Below are 15770 nucleotides of genomic sequence, written 5' to 3' on the forward strand. Positions count from 1 at the left end.
CGTATTATGGACTTTTACTGCTGAAAGGTAGGTGCATGATTATTCTCCGCTCCTATCTGTAAAAGAAAGTTATATATATATATATATATATATATATATATATCTTTATACAATTATTTTGATAACAGAAACTTTCTTAGAGACGCCTAAAAGGAAAAGAGTGAAGTACGCTACTTAAAGGCATAATTTACCATTTGCAGATGAAACAAAAACCTAGCATTAGTGCTTTAGTGCTGATTAGTGCTGACTTAGGGATAAAAACAACCACTGTAAAAATGTGAATCCCTATATTCGATGTTTAGTATAGTTAAATACACAAAATGTGAACAATATCTATAATAAGGATGCTTCCAGACTAAACCTTATACAGTTATGGTTTATTGAAAAAAATACTGATATCTCCTTATATTTTAGGCTTTATTGTGAAAACTTTATACGGTAGGATGTTTTGTGATACAACGGATCTATGCATTAAATTTTATATCTTGAACATTTTTAAAATCACTGCTCCCAAAGGTAAACTGGACCTTTAAGTTGACCGGGTAGGTTGTTCCAGACGTAATGTCTGATTGATTTCTGGGTTAACTGTTCACGACGGTCATTTCATACTCCTGTATAACTAAATGATTTTTCTGCGTGAAATAGGCAAAACAATAAGCCTCAGCTAGTGAACAGTGAAGTCCAGCAAGGATTGATTCCCTTTGGGTGGTGAGCGTGGCTTCAATTTATGGATAGCAATGATAGCATGCACGTTGATATTGCTTGACATTTTATGAACTATCATAACAACACGTGACAACATTAACCCATCCACTCGTCTGTGGTTTATAGCGCTGTGACAGTTATCATAATTCACTTGAGACTAATTATTGTCAGTATTTCATAAGTCAGGGGGAACATTATAGGCCCTTACATCTTTCCTTTTTTTTACGAGCCTTTGTTTTCATAGGATTATGACTGCTTGCCTCGGTTTCAAAATGCTTCAACGTCTCTTTAATTGCTCACTTTATAAATGATTCTTTAATTATTAGCAATGCATTTTATAACATTTAAGTAGCAATACATTTCCTCATGCTCTTTCATGTAAATACTTTTGGGTTGACATGTGCTTTCCGACTGTGTGTAGATCTGATGCATTTAACCAATTTCAGCCAATATCCTGCAATAGATTATGTATAAAAGGAATGGTAGAGTTTCGGTTGAGATGGAGCTTGAAATTTCCAACTTTTTTATGAGGATTTTTATAAGATACTGAGAAACCTATTAGGAAAGTGAAAAAGCATATAATTCTGAGAGGAATTCAAAGTTTATGTGATGAAAATTGGTTTTGAAATGGCTGACATACCTAAAACAAGGAAGTCATGAAAAAGAAAAGGACCCGCCCTTTATTTGTATCGCTTTGTTTTAAATTGTTTTTGGATATCTCAGCCATTTCAAAACCGATTTTCATCAAATAAACTTGGAATTAGTAGAATTGTATGCTCTTTACCATTTCATAACGGTGGTTTCTAAGTATTTCACACACGCACACACACATAAAGTAAAAAGGTGAATTCTCACCTGAACCAATACTATATCATCCCTTTAAATTCAGAGGGGCTAATTTGTAATGACGAGACGATAATTGTTCAAGCAAAAGTCCCTAGAAAGTATCATGAGTAACCTAAACTAGTAGATGTAAAGTCAAAGAACACAGTTTTAACACCTAAATCACCCTCGTCTTAAAGTTACTTGAATATCTCCGGCATATCCCTCCCTCCCCCTCCCCCCCCCCCAAAAAAAAAAAAATGTGAATGGTATACATATAGCCTACAATGATTACACTTGAAGTGATGTATAGTCCACAAAGATCGGAAATTGCTTGCCTTAACATTTGATGAAAGATTGATAGAAAAGTGTTTTCAGTTGTAGAGGATCATGTGGCGGTAACTAAATTCTATTGTGCAACCACTCCTCTCCCCCCGAAAATATTGTTGTTGTTCTGATGAAGTGTTAAAGCGAAATGTATATCCGTGACTTGCTGTTTTCTGTGACTGACTTCTTATTTGACATATGCAATGGTTATTGTTTATACATGATGTACATGTACTTCCACCATTCTTCATAAAATTAATGAACAATATTACTACCCATCAATCAATCTTCTCTTTCCTCTTCAGTTTTCACGATATTATTTACATGTTTGATTGTTGTTGTTGTTGTTGTTGTTGTTTTGGAGATTCCTCTTACGCTACTTATAGGTTTGTCACTCTTCTTATTATTCTTGCTTCATTCTTTTAACATTCAAATCAAATTTTGTTTCCAATGTAATTTCAGAAAACGAATATACACAGGTGATACAAGAATCTATAAACATACACTTATTTTGTTCGATTCATTGTATCACTGGAAAAGAGAGTCCCACGTAAAAGACAAGCTTGTAGAGACTTTGGTCGCTCAATAAATTGACTTTCACACACACACACACACACACACACACACACACACATACACACACATGCAGACTCTCGGGGAAACAATAACTTGGTCAGAGCAAACAAAAGAAAGATGTGTCACGTAAGTCTCATATTAAGCATTATTCATCAGTTCATGGCACAGTGTTGCCTATGATAATACTCAATGGCTCAGTTCCCCCCCCCCATCTTAATTGCACTGTAATTCAGACCGCAAAATGAAGTGTGACTCACAATACCACCACTAATCATCTTTATGATTACATGTTCATTATGCATGTGAAAGAAAATGAGTTTACACAGTCACCGATATTTTCTCAATGGTGCACAAATTGAATAAGGAAATCCCAAAGTTTGACATGGAATTGCAGCGGCTCTGTCTGGACAAATAATTTAACATTTTCTTCATTACCGTTGATTCGAGAATCGACTCGAGATTAAAAGAACAAATCCTTTAATATCACACAATCCTCCAAGTCAGAGAAGTGAATGCCACAAACAAGAAAAAATAAAGAAAGACATGATTCCGATTTCAAGAGAAATACATAATTTACTTGACAGTCATATGGCCAGGCCGTCTTGTCACAAACCTTTGCCAATCATTGCCAATCATTGATAATGTTCTTTTGAAAAATATTATCAATTCTATTGTTGATCCATTAGTACACGTCTTTAATTTGTCTTTGTGTAACGGAGTTGTCCCTGAGGATATGAAAATTTCTAAAGTAATTCCTATTTATAAAAAAGGGGATAGGGAAGATGTTTGCAATTATCGACCTATATCTTTGTTGACTTCTATTTCGAAATTACTTGAAAAAGTTGTTCATTTTAGATTATTGAAGTTTTTGGATATTCATAAAATAATTTCTGATTATCAGTTTGGTTTCCGGCAAAACCACAACACCTCCCACGCAATACTTACCTTTTTAGATAAAGTTTCAAAAGCCATTGATCAATTTCATCATACAATCGGCGTTTTCCTGGACTACTCCAAGGCCTTTGATACCATTGACCACAATATACTTTTTTATAAATTATCATATTATGGTATCCGAGGAAAGGCCTTGGAGTGGTTTAGAAGTTACCTTTCTAACCGTAAGCAATTTGTTTATGTTAATGGGCATACATCTGTCATGCAAAATGTTAATTGTGGAGTTCCTCAAGGAAGTTTGCTTGGACCTCTTTTATTCATCCTTTACATTAATGACATGCCGAATTCATCAAGTATTCTTTCCTTTCTGTTATTTGCTGATGATTCTAATGTTTTTTTGTCACATTCTGATCCTAATATGTTAATTGATGTTTTAAATGTTGAATTGGATAAATTACTTCAATGGATAAGAGCAAATAAATTGTCCATAAATATCAAAAAAACTAAATGTATGATTTTTAGTAACTCTTTAGAAAATGTACCTAGAAATGTATATCTGAATGATACAGTTATCGAAGAAGTTTCTTCAATCAAATTCCTAGGTTTGATTATTGACCGTAAACTTACTTGGAATTTACATATTGATTCCATAAGCCGTATCATTTCAAGAAATATAGGTGTTATAAATAAAGTTAAATTTTGTTTACCCAAAAATGTTCTTTTGATGTTATATTCATCGCTGATTTTACCTTATTTGAATTATGGTATACTCGCCTGGGGAAACACACATTCTTCTCATTTGGAAAGATTACTTTTGTTACAGAAAAAAGCTCTTCGCATTATTTGCAATGAATCGTGGAGAAGTCATACTGATGTATTATTCCATGAAAACAATATCTTAAAAGTTAAGGATTTGTATTTGTTACACCTAGGACAATTTATGTACAAACTTACCAATAATTCTCTCCCATTTGTGTTTGAGTCCATGTTCACTAAAAATAGATCTGTTCATTTTTATCCTACCCGGCAATCCAACTCATTTCATTTGCCATTAACTAGGACTATGTTTGCTAAATCCATGTTTTCTTTTACTGGCCCCAAATTTTGGAACACTCTCGATAATAGTATGAAACAAGTTCTAAGTTTAAACACATTCTCATTTAAACTGAAGAAGTTGTTCATAAATTCTTATATAGTTGAATGAGTTATATTTTAATTAGCCTTAATTCTGAGCTCTCTTTTATATTCGTTATATTCACTCTTTTCTTTTATCTATTCCTTTCCTACATTATGTACATATACCTCGGTGACCCACCGCATCATGTGCCTCGCGTGTGCTGGTATAGACCCTTCATCTCTTCTCCTTTCTCGCCTTTCCCTGTCCTCTTGTCTCTTTCTGTTTCTTCTTTCAAAATAATTTCCTCTTTTCCTCTTTTTCCTTTACTGTGTTTTGTTTTTTCTCTCTATCTTTCTCTTTACAAGAGAGGTTGCTTGTGTTTGTTTGTCCGTCTGTTTGTTTGTTTGTTTGTTTATATGTATAGGTCTGTATGTGTTGTACACCGATATATTATGTCTAGCTAATTGCTTTTTGATGTTATTTAGTCTTTTTGTCCACGAGGAGACTGCAAAATACAAGCTTAGCTTTTTAGCATGTCTCCTCCATTTCCTGCAACTTTAGTTTCAATTTTCATTGTTTACTTTGCTTTTGTGATGCGTAGTATTGGCAACTTCACGTATTTTTCTTTGTTACCACATTGCATTGATGTTGTGTTATTTTGTGTATGAAAATGTTGTTGGAAATGAAATAAATGAAATGAAATGAAATCATTATTATTTTATGTTTAAGAGACTCCATTATGGTCATACTTTCCTTTCAGATAACATTCTTCGAATGTATTACCCATATCCTATGCACTATAAGAGGCTTAGTCAGTGATAAACGTAAATAATTGATATCTAACGGTAACTGCATTAAGGCTAAACATTATAAATAAATGTTGGACCAACATCATTCGCGAAATGATATCTTTTGGTGGCTCTTTTGGCCACCAAAATTTTCTTGTGTGCACATTGTGTTTTATATGTGTTTTTCTCATCCACAAAATAACAGAGGAGATAGTTCGCGGTTTTCAGTGCTTGAAAACTTCACGCATAAGCTATAGCTTGGGCGACAAGGTTTGTTTTAGATTGTCGCTAGTGTTCACGACCAAACTAACGACTAAGTCTAAATTCGGCCGAACTATTTTTCCCCCTCATGGTCAGACTGTACAGCCAAATTTTACCTACAGTATATAGTAAAATACGAGGCAATCGAGGTTAACCCTATTCATGCTCCCAGGCAGCTTCTAAGTGTAAATTATCATTGTCATATATACGTGAGTGACATGCGAGGCGTAACATGCGAGTTTTTGGATGTGAGTCTAACTTCACTATAAGCCAGTTCGGGGTTAGCTCATGGACACATTGGTAAAAAGGACCTTTCTTCTTTCTCAGTCGAGTAGGCACTCCACGAGTTTCAAGCGACGGAAGACATAAGCTTGCCCAACGTAACAATTTATGGAATTCATCAGTCATGTTCAAGCAAAGGATGAACTTGAATAGAACAGGTGACTAGATGATCCTTCCACTGGCATTTTGGAAAGCATCCATTTCATTATTTTTCATTGAATGTATTAGCAATGTCTTTCTATTGATATTGTCAGATAACGCTTTTGTTGTCAGGTAGATGTGCTGGCAAGCACCACTTATAAGGATCACTTGCATAATCATTACATCACATATGCTTATCTCAGTGAATTTAAAAACCATCATACTCTGCTGGTACAGATGACCTTTTTCTGCTCATGCTCAAAGTGGAACCCCGAACTGGCTTATTGCCCAGGCAGGCTGCAAATTTACATTGAAAGAGGGCGCACTAATATGTACTTTACAAGGCATTTCCATTGGTCCTCTGTTCTCCATGGTCCCTTGGTCAAGTTCTTAGCTGTAACCGTTGTACCATTCATATAAAGCGGTACAATTTTGAGGTGTTACCACATGATGTATGTTCGGAACATTTGTAGAAGATTACGCTTTCACTGCATTACAGTTTTATAGCAGTGCATTTTCCAAACAATTTCGGCTCCTCGTAGACTCGTTCATGTTGGATCCCGACTCTGCCGGGAAACCAGTCTGTGTGCGTGATGGCGCCAGCATACGACAACTTACAGTCAACGAGTTGTCATACAGTACAACCACAACTGCCTTTTTTGGATCTTATCCTTCCATTGCGGTAGATGAGTTGTAAACTCTAACAAACTCCCAACCAAGTGCATGATTATACTTCAATGAATTATAATCATGTGTTGGTTCTCAGATCGCTCATTTAAAGGGGATGGCTAGTAACTGATCAGTGGGAATGCTGGGGGATGATTGTTCCAATTCTTCTGGGATTCATTTAAGAGTACATTGTACTGTGTATCTATTGTTGTGTGAAAATTTGCTCCAGAACAGTCTCATATTCAAGTAATGTGTAGTTTAATGCTCCGTCACTGTACAGGCATGCTAACTTGGAAACATTAAACTGCACATTACTTGAATATGAGACCATTCTGAAGCAAATAATTTTCACACAACAATAGATATAGAGATTATGATATACTCTTAAATGAATCCCACAAGGATTGGAACAATCATCCCCCAGCATTTCCAATGATTCCCACTGATCAGTAACTAGCCATCCTCTTTAATGCTGTCGAAGCTGTCGGCGGTGTCAGGATGGCGAGTATGTTCAAGTTCAAGCGCAAGAATGTTGCACATGCACATGTTGACGTGTGGTTTGGCTGTAAAATCTAGCCGCCTGGTGGCAAGCTAGCATTCGTTCTGTTATACTGCTGACGAGATGTGTGTGTGTGTGTGTGTGTTTGTGTTTACATGTGTGCGTAAAAGGTGTGGGAAACAGTGCTTGACAGCATCATCTTAAAATGGTGTTTATATAAGCACCATGAAAAGTAGGCTTATGGCCACCTTTTTCAAAGGGTAACCATGAGCACCTTAAAAGGAGCCGTTATTGTAACAAATGTGGAAACTTTAAAAGGTGTCGAAAACGACTCCTTTCACTCAGAGTATACAGGAGAACCCCCAATTTCATAATAGATGTGTAAACCCCAAACCGACTTTTTTACGTAGTTTCCTAAACCCAGTCAACAACTCCCACTGCATTCGCCATTGTTTGATTTTGTTTCTTCTTCAAGCACTGTGGATTCACATGTTGCTTTTCACGGATGTGCTGCAGTGTGGCCAGATGGTGATTTCGGTAACCTAAAAGGGTGAAATTTGGTGATTTTAGAAGTTGTTTGGTGACGAAATTTTAGCTTTGTAACCAAATCAAAATTTCGTGATTTTGGTAATTTTTTGGTGATTTTGAGACCAATGAAAAATAATCACACTAACTGAAAAAGAAATGCATTTTGCCAAAGATTTCCCCTTATTTCCTGTAGAAACAGATTATTTGCCCCTTTTCTGCCACTCAATCACACACAAACACTCAATTATATCCATACACATCGTACACATTTTGCATTGTGTGTGTGACTACGACGCGTCGTAAATTGCCCCGAGACTCGCGCTGAGCGTTTGATAAAGGTTTATTGACATCATTGTCTTGAAATTGAAGCCTTACCTACGCTTTTCTAAATTTGATGATTTTTTTTTTTTAATGGCTTTTGGTTGTTTTTCGCATGCCTTTTGGTGATTTTGCTCTGTTGGGACCTGGCAACACTGATGTGCTGGTGAAACTCACCATCGATTGCACTCCCGTTTAACCAAAATTATGAACGGCAAAACGAGATACTGATTCCTAAACGGGGAAAACGCACAGCGCCCTCATCCTTTTAATTCAACATTGTACGATACTTTCGTCAAGGCCTCACGCTCCTAGTTCAACTCGCGCATTGCCTATGTACAGGGAAGACAGTACAAAGATGAGGTAATGTTATTTTTTACAAAAAAAAAAATCATTAAAAATCAGTCAAGTGGAAAATTGCCACCTTTGGTGGTGTTTGACATTGCTTGAGGACAGGAGCTTCTGCAGGCTATAAAGAAGTTGAATGAATCAGGGTTTTTGTATTTTTAATTAATTTTTATTGATATATGAGGTAATTTGCTATCTTTATCGTTTTTGAAAGTGATTGGATGACTAGTCTCGTATGGAGGCTCTTAATTTCTTTTTTTAGAGCTGGAAAACATCCCAAAATATGTTATTTGCTTGAAAGCAGAGAACATTTCCCTTCATCTGCTTCAATTTTTAAAAAAAAAAAATCTATGATTCGATTGATTTTTTATGATTTATGGAATATGCTGCATTTAACACAGGTTTCTCTGGGAGCCCGGAAAAGGAGCGTGAGGCCTCTAAGGGTTTATGCCACTGATTGAGATTAGTGGCATGTTTGCTGTCGTTACGTTCGACAGAGCATAATCGAGTACGTATAATGTGTTGAATTCAATAATGCCCTATTAACTCATTGTTTTGTCATACATAAATCACTAGCAGAAAAACTCAGCGTTACGATTATCCGGGCAACGATTATCTAAACGAGAATGACGTGTTATCATAATAAGCAATGAGCACACAATCGCATGCAACGTCCATTGGACAGGTAAACACACATGTTCAACGTTATCTTCATTGATTTCATTCAGCTCATACAAAAATGAACAACCCATTCTGAGTTCAAAATGACAAAAGAAAAATCAAATACAAGGTAAGACGACATTAACATAATTATGCAGTATTTACTGCAATTATCTACCCTTTAATAATCGACAATGAAAATAAATCAATTAGAGTCAAACACTTTTTTAATACACACTCACTTTTTCTAAACACATTCACACATCCACACACACACATACACAAACACACACACACACACACACACATCACATCACACATCACACTCACACACATGCACCACCACGCACGTTCACAGATATTATTCCGACAAAGACGACCAGTTCACATTTGGCGATAAGGCGAAAATTTGTCTTTCGTCTTGATCGAAAACCTAAAATTGTTATGCTTGATTTTAGACAACTTGCATTTCTTCCTTTCGAATCATCACGATTTACTCAAGCGTACAAAATGATCGCTTAAAACCTGCACGATAATGTAAATAACATTTGCAGTAAACACACGATGCTGAAGTTCATCTGTGAGAAAAGTGTGTTCACTTTTACCTTGTTCTCTCATCTTGAGGATTTCATCACATCCGTGATTGATTTTTTAGTCAGACGAGAGGAGAAGAAAAGTGAATCATTGAATGCACAATACGAACTGGAAGCATTTCATTATTGACAGCTCTATGTATTTACAGAATTACATGTACGTCATTTGAATTTTGAGGAAAGGAATACATTATACATATTCAATGAATTGATGTCCAAACAGGTATCAGTTAATTTCAAATTGACTGCTTCAAATATTAGTCAGCGATTGCGGTGTATGTCACATTGTTATAACCATTGATATCATTAACTGCATTCAAATACACAGATATGATAATGTTCAATAAAATTGCATATTTGTGTCATAAAACCTGCCGGGCAGCATGTTTTGCGAGGGAAAATCGTGAAGTGAGTAGCTGAAACTAATTTGTGTTTTCTTTCTTTCTGATGTAAAGATGGTTCTAGTGGGCTCTTTATGTTTTTCTGTCTCCCTGCATGTTGTAAGGTGTGACTGATGACTACTTGACTACTTGACATGTATTGGTACGCCTATTTAACGCTTATTTTAGACCATGGTCTAAATTTGTACCATGGTCTAAGTTTAAAACAACTTCGTGAATTCGGACCAAAGTGTTACGATTATTCGGACAACGATTATCTAAACGAGAATGACGTGTTATCATAATAAGCAATGAGCACACAATCGCATGCAACGTCCATTGGACAGGTAAACACACATGTTCAACGTTATCTTCACTGATTTCATTCAGCTCATACAAAAATGAAATAAAAAAATCAAATACAAGGTAAGACGACATTAACATAATTATGCAATTTTATCTACCGTTTAATAATCGACAATGAAAATAAATCAATTAGAGTCAAACACTTTTTTAATACACACTCACTTTTTCTAAACACATTCACACATCCACACACACACATACACACACACACACACACACACACACACACACACACACACACACACACACATCACATCACACATCACACTCACACACATGCACCACCACGCACGTTCACAGATATTATTCCGACAAAGACGACCAGTTCACATTTGGCGATAAGGCGAAAATTTGTCTTTCGTCTTGATCGAAGACCTAAAATTGTTATGCTTGATTTTAGACAACTTGCATTTCTTCCTTTCGAATCATCACGATTTACTCAAGCGTACAGAATGATCGCTTAAAACCTGCACGATAATGTAAATAACATCTGCAGTAAACACACAATGCTGAAGTTCATCTGTGAGAAAAGTGTGTTTACTTTTACCTTGTTCTCTCATCTTGAGGATTTCATCACATCCGTGATTGATTTTTTAGTCAGACGAGAGGAGAAGAAAAGTGAGTCATTGAATGCACAATACGAACTGGAAGCATTTCATTATTGACAGCTCTATGTATTTACAGAATTACATGTACGTCATTTGAATTTTGAGGAAAGGAATACATTATACATATTCAATGAATTGATGTCCAAACAGGTATCAGTTAATTTCAAATTGACTGCTTCAAATATTAGTCAGCGATTACGGTGTATGTCACATTGTTATAACCATTGATATCATTAACTGCATTCAAATACACAGATATGATAATGTTCAATAAAACTGCATATTTGTGTCGTAAAACCTGCCGTGCAGCATTTTTTTTTTTTGAGGGAAAATCGTGAAGTGAGTAGCTGAAACTAATTTGTGTTTTCTTTCTTTCTGATGTAAAGATGGTTCTAGTGGGCTCTTTATGTTTTTCTGTCTCCCTGCATGTTGTAAGGTGTGACTGATGACTACTTGACTTCTTAGGAACCATGCTTTCCGCGATGACAATTTCAAGATAAAGGGAACCAGATTTTGTAATTGGTGCCTTTGGTCACGTTGATTGTAAGGTTTAAAGATTGAAAGATCTGTTGGAAAAGTTTGAATCAAAACACAAGTATTTCATTCATTGTGCAATCTCTATTGCAAAACGACTATTCACAGTCCAGAACTAAAGTGATACCGAAGTAAACTATTCACTGGCCTTTGGTCTCTGATGCGATTTGGAAGCTGTCCCGGTCGCGTTTTTTTTTTTTAAGACGGCACAGATTGGGGCATGGCGCGTGTTAAACCTATGGGAAAAACGTTGGGTTAGGGTTTTTTGTTATGGTTATGGTTAGGGTTAGGGTTGGGGTTAGGGTTAGGGTTAGGGTTAGGGTTTGATGGTTAGGGTTAGGATTAGGATTAGGGTTAGGTTTAGGGATAGGGTCCCCGATAGAGTTTTAGTTTCCCCAATCTGTGCCGTCTAAAAAAAAAAAAAATACGCGTCCCGGTCAAGGTAAGAGATCGAAAACAAAAGGTGATAATCAGACTCTCCTGTGGTCAGTAATTAAAGTTTACGCTGTTATAATTATGTACGGGAAATTCAAATCTTTAACAAGAAACAGACAAGGATACAAGGCGAACTTAAGGCTTAATCCGGAGATCATACAATCTCTGATAGACCGGCATAGCATGCTCGGCATATTCTGCAACAGTGGGCGACGGCTTGGAGGATTTCGTGGGATCGGGGGCTTTCCCGAAACCTTTGCTCTGCATGGCGTTTGACAATACCACAGTCTTCTTCATTTCCTCGTTGGCAATGTCCCCCACGTCAGTACAATGCCAGTTGAGCTGGCTCGGGTCTACACTGTCCCACTCGAGCATTTTGGGTGTAAACTCAATCCCCATCGCCTCGCAGTACTTCGGTAGGATGGTCTCTGGGTGGGTGACGAGATCATCCGCGTCGATAATGGGAGGTGAGGGTTGGCCAAATTTCGTCTGGACATGGTTGTAGAAGTCTTCGAGGTCGTGGAAGATGTTCTTGAAACCGGTCATGAAATCTTCTGGCATACCGGGAGTTTCTTTGGTCAGTCGCTCCAGGGACCGAAACACCTTCTCGGGTCGACGAACCAGGAAGGAGTGCTTGTACTTGGAGTCGACGACATCGAAGTTTCCTCTGATTCCCTCAATCATTCCCTTGACGAAGAGAACCTTCGAATTCGGGTAGTCATTACTCAGAATGTGGTCGATGTAGCTGTATGTGTATTTGTCGTTAAGCATACCTAGCAAGAACAAAAAAACAAGTGAAATAGTTGTTATTTCCAGATGTAGACAGTAATCACTAAAGAAAGGGAAAAAACGCTTATCGGTGCAGAGAAGGGGAGTGAAATTAAAGTATAAACAAAATGGAAAGGGGCAGTGTGTGAGAGGGACAGAGATGTTTAAAAGTATATATTGACTTCCTTTAGATACAGTGCTATATGATTTTGAAGAGTGTATACATGTACATCACTTTCAGTATGAATTTGACATGTCAATATTAATTTTTGTTTTCCAAAGCATACCAAAGTAATATACTCTAGGAGTATTTCAGTGTTGGCAATGTCTCCCCCAATATTTGTTTAAGTAGAACGTTCTTTTTTTCTTTATGTATCAAGCAACCTTCAAGACCTTAGTAACTTTAGAGTCAGTTGTTAATAATCAAATTTCGATGTAGATGTGTTTCAGTTCTTACTGTGCAAGATTATCTCTTTGGTCTTGTACAAGGTCTTAACATTAGAAAAAAATACCTTTTTCTGTTACCATTGTCATTTGGTATGTATACTAACTTCCTAAGATAGGAGGGGATAAAAAGGTGCAAACCTTTACTAGCAGAAAAAAATATAAAGACATAAGAAACTGAGAAACAGACACTCTAAATAATCCCATACAACTCTATTGATTACAATTAACTTTTTAAGAATCATTCCATGAAAACCGAGAGAGCAAACATCGAATAGTAAAAGTGTCTGAAAATCAGATATGAATACATTTTTAGCACCCTGCCCAAAATAATTGAAAAAAGAAGGATGAGGAAGAACATATTTGTCCACGGTTATACTGTATATCCGTCCTTCAAGCTGATAATACTGATACTGATACAAGACATGGCAAAGGGCCGAGATAATTTTATTAGGTTATCATTATGCTTACACTTACCTGGAATATGGTCTCCCCAGTGTATCTTTCTGTCCGGACCAAAGGAGTAGCAGGCAAGGTAGGGCTCCCAGAAGACCTCCGTGTCTCCTCGAGCCGACATCGATCTTGCGAACGCGGTCGAGATCGAGCGCGGCGTGCTCCAGATCATGACGCGTGCTTTGCCTTCAGGTGATGATGCCATGGTGGTCGAGTGTTGCGAAAGGTAATCGTTTAGCCTGTCGAAGAAAGCAGACATTATAGTCCTTACTTTACATACAGGTTATCATCAGCATTATAATCAGATTGGCTCTCAAAGATGGATATGGGTATTGATGTTTATATTTCATTGGTTCCTGTTTTCCACCAGGACTAAATGTATTGATACAAAATGTTACAATTCATTGCCGATACAATTCAATTCAATTCAATTTTATTTTTCGTATTTCTCGATGAAGAATACATGATATAACAAAATATGATAATACAGAATGTCCAGCTTGGATACATACATAAAGAAATAGGAATACAAACATAATACAAAGCGGTCGATGTGTCATTTTCAATCAAAGTAAAGGATGCAAAGAGAAATACGATGGAACCTACTAAAAAGCAAAGCTTGTTGAGTGTAGGTCCCAACAAAAGCCTAGTGTGGGGTACAGGATGAGGAGCACGGGAAAAATTAAAGACCAAAAGTAAGGATAAACAAAAGAGAATGACTATTAATATTCGGGGGTACAGAAGATTCTTCTCACTATTATACTATATGTATGTGTGTGATAAAATGAGAACAAGTAACCACATGCTGCACACTATAGCAATTGCTCTACGAATACGACATAATGTTAGGGTTTAAACATTCCGGCTTCCGTAGACACGGGGAAAGATTCGAAAAATGGAAAACATGAACAATTGCAATTCCTATATGTGATATACCAGCCAGCTGCAATGCCGCATGAAAAAAAAAGGAAAGAAAGAAAGAAGGGGAAACTATGGACGCTATGCGACACGACCAAAGGTCTTACTAGAAGTGGAAGTGCTTATTCACGTCGATGTAGGGCAATTTGTCAATCAGTTGCAATGAAAACATCTCGACGGAATAAATTCATGAATTTGAATAACAAAGCAGTACCCGCTGCATGCTATAAGGATTAGAACCAAGACTTGCTGTCGGGCGAAAGCTCGGTGGTCTAGTGGAGATGACGCCTGTCCGGTGATCAGGAGGTCGTAGGTTCGAATCCTGCTCGAGTATGTACGCCCATAATTTTTTATCATGGCTACTACTAAAAAAAAACACTGATCAATTCAGTGCTTATTCACGTCGATGTAGGGCAATTTGTCAATCAGTTGCAAAGAATTGTTTCTTATGAACATCTGTAAAAAAAAAAAAAAAAAAAACATCAGGAAGATCTTTTGAGGAAAATTTATACATAAAAATACCTAAGTTATAATCAAACAAGTCTATCAATTTTAAAATCTTATTTTTCAGAAATAAGGCATTTGTGTGAGATAAATACCCAGCATGGTTAATAGTTCTGATCGCTCGCTTTTGAAGAAGAAAAAGCGAATCCAGCAAGTATTTGGATGAGTTACCCCACGCAAGAATTCCATAGTTAAGATATGGGGAAATCATGGTTGAATATACAATCTGCAAAATTTGGTTGGGCAAAAAATGTTTTAGTTTGTTTAGGATTCCTGTGTTTCGTGACAAAATTTTGCTTAAAAAATTAAAATGAGTTTTCCAGGAGAGGTCGCTATCGATGTAAAGTCCTAAAAACTTGGTACTATCTACTCGGGTTAGATTAACATCATTAATCTTAACATCATCAGGAATAACCTGCAGAGAATTGCTAAATAACATATAATGTGTTTTATCAACATTTAATGATAACTTGTTAGCGTAAATCCAGGACTGAACAGATTTCAATTCATTATTCATTATGTTTACAAGGGTAGTGGGATTACGGTGAGACAGAAATAAATTTGTATCATCAGCGAAACAAATAAAAGAAAGAATCTGCGACGAATTTTGGAGATCGTTGATGTACAGGATGAATAAAAGTGGGCCAAGAAGAGAACCCTGGGGGACACCTTAAGAAATTGACGTTATACTAGACTCATAACCATTTATGTAAACAAATTATTTTCTGTTTGTGAGATAGTCTTTAAACCACTCTAAAGCCCTCCACGGATACCGTAATGGCTTAACTTATAAAGCAAAATGTAATGGTCAATGGTATCGAAAGCCTTCGAA

At 36.6% G+C, this 15770-nt stretch overlaps 1 protein-coding gene across 1 annotated transcript; it reads right to left on the bottom strand.

Annotated features, from left to right (window-relative positions):
- Nucleotides 1–11986: 11986 nt before the first annotated feature.
- LOC140230917 (uncharacterized) lies at nt 11987–13721 on the bottom strand. Its single transcript, XM_072311056.1, has 2 exons — nt 13541–13721; nt 11987–12624 (listed from the first exon to the last, which is right to left on the bottom strand). Exons 1-2 carry the CDS (start codon nt 13719–13721, stop codon nt 11987–11989), a joined length of 819 nt encoding a protein of 272 aa, XP_072167157.1.
- Nucleotides 13722–15770: the final 2049 nt, after the last annotated feature.

The sequence above is a fragment of the Diadema setosum genome, chromosome 7, assembly GCF_964275005.1.
Source record: "Diadema setosum chromosome 7, eeDiaSeto1, whole genome shotgun sequence".
Classification (NCBI taxonomy): domain Eukaryota; kingdom Metazoa; phylum Echinodermata; class Echinoidea; order Diadematoida; family Diadematidae; genus Diadema; species Diadema setosum.

Coding starts and splice junctions, on each gene's coding strand:
- LOC140230917 (XM_072311056.1), bottom strand. CDS start 13,721: ATGGCATCATCACCTGAAGGCAAAGCACGCGTCATGATCTGGAGCACG. Junction 12,625..13,540: donor CTGGGGAGACCATATTCCAG/GTAAGTGTAAGC, acceptor TGTTCTTGCTAG/GTATGCTTAACGACAAATAC.